Below are 6,209 nucleotides of genomic sequence, written 5' to 3' on the forward strand. Positions count from 1 at the left end.
GGCCTCGGCCATGTCCACGGCCTCCATAAGAGCCACGGCCATATGAGTTGCCTTGGCCTCGACCAAATGAGTTTCGGTCTCTACCACCACGTCCATGCCATTTTCCACGACCACGGTTGTGTTGGCTATCACTCTGGACATGATTCGACTCTTTCTTAGCCTCTACGGTTGCATATACCTCAGGTAATGGGTTTGTTCCAGGAGGTCTCAATTCACTGTTTCTCATCACTATTTCATTTTTCTGCTCAGCGAGCAAGAGACAAGAGATCAGATTAGCATAAGTTGTGAAGCCCTTCTCACGGTACTGTTGTTGTAACAACACATTGCTTGTGTGGAAGGTGGAAAATGTTTTCTCAAGCATATCCTTATCCGTTATATCCTCACCACACAGTTTCAATTTTGAAACTATTTTAAGCAGGGCCAAGTTATACTCGTCCACGGACTTGAAGTCTTGGATTCTGAGATTCCTCCAATCATACATAGCCTTTGGTAATAACACCGTTCTCTGGTGATCATATCTCGTTTTCAACTCTGTCCGAAGGTCTAGAGGATTTTCAATAGTCAAATACTGATCTCTGAGACTCTCAATAAGATGATGGCATATAATTAATATCGCACTGTATCTATCTTTCTCACTTGCATTATTGCCTTCGGTGATACATTCACCGAGTCCCTTGGATTTAAAGATGATCTTTGCATCAAGTGTCCATTGCAAGTAATTATCTTCAGAGAGACTTAGGGCAGCAAAATCCAAGTTGTTGATTTTCGACATCTGAAATCATATGTTTCATAATTTAGATTTAAAAGTGTTCAAGCGAATGCAATCAATATGCTCAAGCAATCCGGATTCTAGGTATGAAGCAAATAGGCCATTCGTATATGATGCATACATGTTCAATCTTAGCATTCAGATTCTATATGCAATCAGTTCGTACTATTATGCATGCATGATGCAAATAAGCCGCACGGCTATAATCTCAGCAAACGGTTTCAATGCAATCATGGTTATTCGTTTTCAATCTTAGCAAACGGTTCTAAGAGTTCAATGTGTAATTGCAATCAAACAGTCGAGCAATGCAACAATTAGGGTTCATTCGAGAATGTATAAAAACTATCAATACTAGCCGGATCATTATTAAGACGAGAATGCATATATCATTTAACCTAGCAAGCGATTTCTATTTCAACTCAAGCATTCAGTTTTAATCAATCAAACAAGATAGTATTCGATTTTAATTTCAAGACATTAGGGTTTCGATCAAACAATCAATATGACTTCAATTTGAAAATCATTCAATCGGTTTTATCAATTCAAACAACCAAATTCAAGAATGAGATTATCAATCCTAGCAATCGATTTCTACGTGATCAAATTCAATACGGTTTTAATTAATCAAGGCTAGCATACTATATCCAAACATACAATCATTCAAACAATCAATTTCGATTCAAAGCATTAGATTAAGGTTTCGATTTTGATTCATTCAATCAATCAATTTGATTTCGAATTAGCTAGGGTTTATAAAATCGAATGTGTTTTAGTATTAGGGTTTTAAATAAAATCGATATCATGCATTCATGCAATAAGCATGTATGCGGCTAGGATCATGGATATTAGGGTTTCAAATTTGATCTTAGATCATTGGGATTTTGAGATTCAAAACCATTAAGGTTTCGATTTTAATTGATCAAACAATCAATCTCGATTAGGGTTTATATAAAATCGATCATGTCTTTAGCTTTTAGGGTTTGGATCGATTTCTTGCATAACATGTAATATACATGTATGCGGCTAAGGTATCAGGAATTGGGGTATCGAACTTATGATTATGAGCTTCGATTTACTCATTGGGGTTTTGATCTATTACCCTATGGTTTTGATTTCAACATTAGATCATACTATTAGGGTTTGTAGTTTTTATGGTTTCGATTCTTATCGAACAATCAAATTCGATTATGGGTTCTCTTTAAGGTTTCGAATTACCTTAACCTCAAGTAGGGTTGAATGGACCACCAAAGAGATGAACCGCAAGCTGGAACTGATCGGAACGCGAGCTGATGTTGTCGCGAGTTGTCTGATTACTGAGATCGGGAATGCGAGCTGTCCAACGTGCTGATCGGGTCGCGAGCTGTTCGCGAGCTGTCTGAGATCGTCTTGTTTGCGAGCTGAGGTTGAACAAGCCGAGATCGTCTGAGCTAGGATCATGAACGCCTTAAGCTGAAGCTGATCGGGAACAGATTGCAAACAAGGATCGGGATGTAAGGTTTCGCGATCGGGATTAGGATGGTTCGCCGGTAAGGATGTTCGCCGATTAGGGTTAGGGTTTTAGGCAGTTTGTTTTAGCTTAGAAATTTAGATTCTATCGTGCTGATGACGTGTTGTGAAACTAGAGAATAGAAACTGTATATTCTTATTCTTCTTAAACATAAGGAGCCCTTTATATATAGGAAATTACACCGGCATAGAATAATGGAAACACTAAAGAAAAGAAATACAAATATAGAAAGAGTACAAATCATAATCTACTAAAAAAAAGACAAGATGCCGATTCTCTCTCTCTCCTCACGGTCGACTCTCTCTCTCTCTCTAGCATTGAGCCGGTTATGAACCGGGCCGGTTATAGACATCCACCATATGATTTATAACAATCTAATAATAATCCAATACAAATACGAACAAAACAGAATTTAAAATTCTGTCAGTCAGAAAATGAAAGAACGAAAAACAAAATCTTTTTAAATAAAAAAAGTGTCAGCTTTTTATTTTAGGTTTTATTTGTTAGTTATTCAAATTCATTGGCATATCGAAAATCTGATGTGCCACCTTCTTTATCTCGTCGGCCGATTCAAGTTCACAACCATCCTCCATCTGTTTAAAAAACGATTTTTTCTGTCATTAAAGATTTGCATTTTGCAATGTTGGTGTCTGTAAACTGAAATGTAAGACATACATGGAATGGTATAGTTAGGTTACCTTGAGGTTGAAGCAACAAGAGACATAGAAACGAGACAAAGTTGAGATATTGAGATGAAGAACAGTGAGTCGAAGCTTTTCTCTTTTCTAGTGAGATGATTCCTCTGATAAGCTCTCCTTGTCTCTTCCGACATACAACTTTAAGGTTAACGTGGTTTTGTACCACGGTTGTTTCGATACTTGGGACGCAAGTTTCATCTTCGCGAACTCTGTTTTCGACTCCACTACTCTGTTGCGTTCCCTTTTGTGATTCAAGTGATTGTATGATTTGCTCGAGGACCTTCGCGTAGTGTATAGCTCCTCCTACAAATGGATGTTTGGTCTATCTACAGGGACAACAACACTATACAAGTTAAGAGACTTAGGGTTTTGAGGGTACTTTCATGTACTTTTTGTTGTTATTGAGATTACTCGTTGGATGTAAGAAGGTGGGAGAAGGGAACGGAGAGAGTTGATATGTTCGTTCATCCGTCGTCGTCGGTTTCGTTCAACAACAATGTGGTTGATTCTTTGATTCTCTATCTCTCTTCAATGTTTTTACTTGGTTTAGTTTTCCTCCTCTTCCTCTTCTCTCTAGTCATATCAGGAGCCAGCAAATCGCTGTTCTTGCGCTTGAGTTGTGGTGAGGAAGAATCGAGGAGTATCATGTCTGCTTCTTGGCTTGACAAAGCTTGTTTCGCTCCTTCCATGTATAATGCTGAAACTTGGTTCTGATAGAAGTGTGGGTGACCCTCCTGTGAAAGAAAGCTTTCGACTTCCCAAGGCTCTTTGAGGTTCTGAAGAGACAATAGCCTTAGAAAACTCGATTCTTCACTTTGCAGCATTTGTAGAAATGGCACTGTATCTTGCATGCTCTCTTCCTCTTCTTCTTTGAAGGCAAAGCTTTGAGCTTCTTTGAATCCTTGAACTTCTAGGCTTCTTGCATCTGCTTTTCTATCCAGAAACTGCAAGAAATACATAGGAATGAGGTTATAACCGGCGAGGTCAATGATTGCAGAATTTTTTTAATTGTTTTCTGTAAAATTAATAATAAAATCATTGAATGAAAAGTATCTGGACATGTTAGGAAGAGAGTAAATGATACAAGAGAAGAGAGAAGATTGGAGATAGCTTCCTAAATTAAGCAAAAAATACATACACAAGGGTTGATGTGTCCTTGAAACCTCTCCTTTTGAGAGCCCTTTGTTTGTTATGTATTAGTATGTAATGATGTGTGTAACAATAAATGCTAAGAAACACCAAAGAAGCAGAAGAGGAAACTCATGTACTCTCTTCTGATTCTGAGTCTTTCTTGACTTGTAACTGTTAGCTTTATATAGAGCAGTGACTCTTTAGTAGAGGGGAAAACAGAGGAGCTGCAATAAAACAGAATGGTAAGAAAATGTATATTTTTTTGTTACTGTAAGAAGAGTTAGTGAGGCTGAGCAGAGCAGAGGAGAGATGGAGATATTATTGGCGGGGGCAGTTTTGTCTTGAAGTAGAGACAGAAGACTTTGTGGGGACATTCTTATATTACACAGAAGAAAGAAGGTAAAAAAGAGACAAGTCATGGGTCAGAGAGCTTCTATTAGGTTTGTGTCATCTTTCTCATTATATCTCAATGACTCAAATCATTCTGTATGAGAGATAACATCATTCATTTCATTATACACCACACCATTCCTTTTCTATGCTGCTCCCATCATGTTCTAATGATTTCTTAAGTATGGGTTTTGTCTAATATATTGACTAGCAATTAAAACAGAAAGATTTGACTCTATAAATTCAATAACAGGGAATTTTATCTATTACTGATGCCTTGGCGTCTACGGCATTAAACAGTGTTTGTACTATAAAATGTCCCAGTCTTATCTACAATCTCAGTCCTAGTGACTAAACTCATATCCAGTCTCACAAAATCCTCAACAAAGAAACAAAGAGTCAACCTTTGTATAGTTAACGAAGACCTTGAAACCTTATCAACTAGACTAAAACTCCAAAGAAAGTTTGAAATCCTTTTTTGTTGTTGTTATCAATTGTGTACTGTAATATACTAATATGGTTGCTAGTGTCACACACTAGCTATGGTTATTTGCTCTCAGGACAAACATGCCCCACTCTTTTCGGTATTGCCTATTATCAAAGATAAGCCTTAATGATTCAGATTCTTCTATAGTAACATAACACAAAAACCTAACCTCATGTCCTTTTAGCTGTCATTTTTAAGACAAGAATAAAAAAAACTTTTTCATAAATAAAAAACAATGAGATATCAAACAACAATGTAAAGGAAAGAACACGATAAAGCAAAAAAAAAAGAAAAGAAAGATTGAATTTGGATGATGAAAATGACAGAAAATAAGAGATATCAACTTGCTTCGTTATTTTAACGCTCGATTTGTATGGTAACGTGACTGATACTATACTCTCTCCAAATATAATCAGTCACTTTGTTAAGCACCATAGCATCATTAGCTTCTTGTTTAATCTTGACATGACAAGAAAACAATACCTTTCCAACTGTAATTGCCCAAATATGAAGCTCATGAACAGACACCACTTCCTCAATCTCCATTAATCCTTTTTCAAGCTGGTTTGCATCGATCTCTCTCGGTGTACTCTCCATTAAAACATCAAGTATGCTTCGAAGCATCTTAAGGGTTGTCCCTAAAACAATAATAGAAAATACTAACGTGCAGATCAAGTCAATTATTTTCCATTTAGGGTTATACCAAATCATTCCCCCTCCAATCATTACTCCAATGCTTTGGATTAAATCTCCAAGAACATGAAGATAAGCTCCTTGCACATTGATGTTCCTCCCTTCCTTCGGTTTCTCCAACAATTGCTCATCATTATCTCCATGACCATGATCATGATCATGCACGCCATGACCATGCTCATGATTATGACTATGACTATGACAATGGCCATTACCATGATCATGTCCAAGCACAACAATCATTATGATGTTAACAACTAAACCAAAAGCAGCAACAAGAACCATAAAGAAACCATCAACATCATCATTAGTCTGTTGAATGAGTCTAGTTATGGCTTCATAGACCAAGATCCCTGTGAGTAACCAAATGAGCTGGATTGAGACAAGAGCACCCAAAATCTCAATCCTGAAGAACCCGTAACTCTGCCTCGGATTGGTTTCCCAAGAAGAAGCCCACAAGGAGAGCATTGAGATAGAAAAAGCAGCAACATCAGTGAGCAAATGAGCTGCATCGGTTAGTATAGCCAAACTATT

At 37.3% G+C, this 6,209-nt stretch overlaps 1 protein-coding gene and 1 pseudogene across 1 annotated transcript in view; both read right to left on the reverse strand.

Moving 5' to 3' along the window:
* Window positions 1-2,593: 2,593 nt before the first annotated feature.
* LOC106338481 lies at window positions 2,594-4,479 on the reverse strand (annotated as a pseudogene).
* Window positions 4,480-5,339: 860 nt separating this feature from the next.
* The window catches only part of LOC106338482 (metal tolerance protein A1), a 1,195-nt gene continuing 325 nt past the window's right edge, over window positions 5,340-6,209 (reverse strand). The window contains exon 2 of the mRNA XM_013777447.1: window positions 5,340-6,204. Coding sequence (XP_013632901.1) covers window positions 5,340-6,204 — 865 coding nt within the window. The remainder of the gene's footprint in view (window positions 6,205-6,209) is intronic.

The sequence above is a fragment of the Brassica oleracea genome, chromosome C4, assembly GCF_000695525.1.
Source record: "Brassica oleracea var. oleracea cultivar TO1000 chromosome C4, BOL, whole genome shotgun sequence".
In the NCBI taxonomy this organism is placed as follows: Eukaryota; Viridiplantae; Streptophyta; class Magnoliopsida; order Brassicales; family Brassicaceae; genus Brassica; species Brassica oleracea.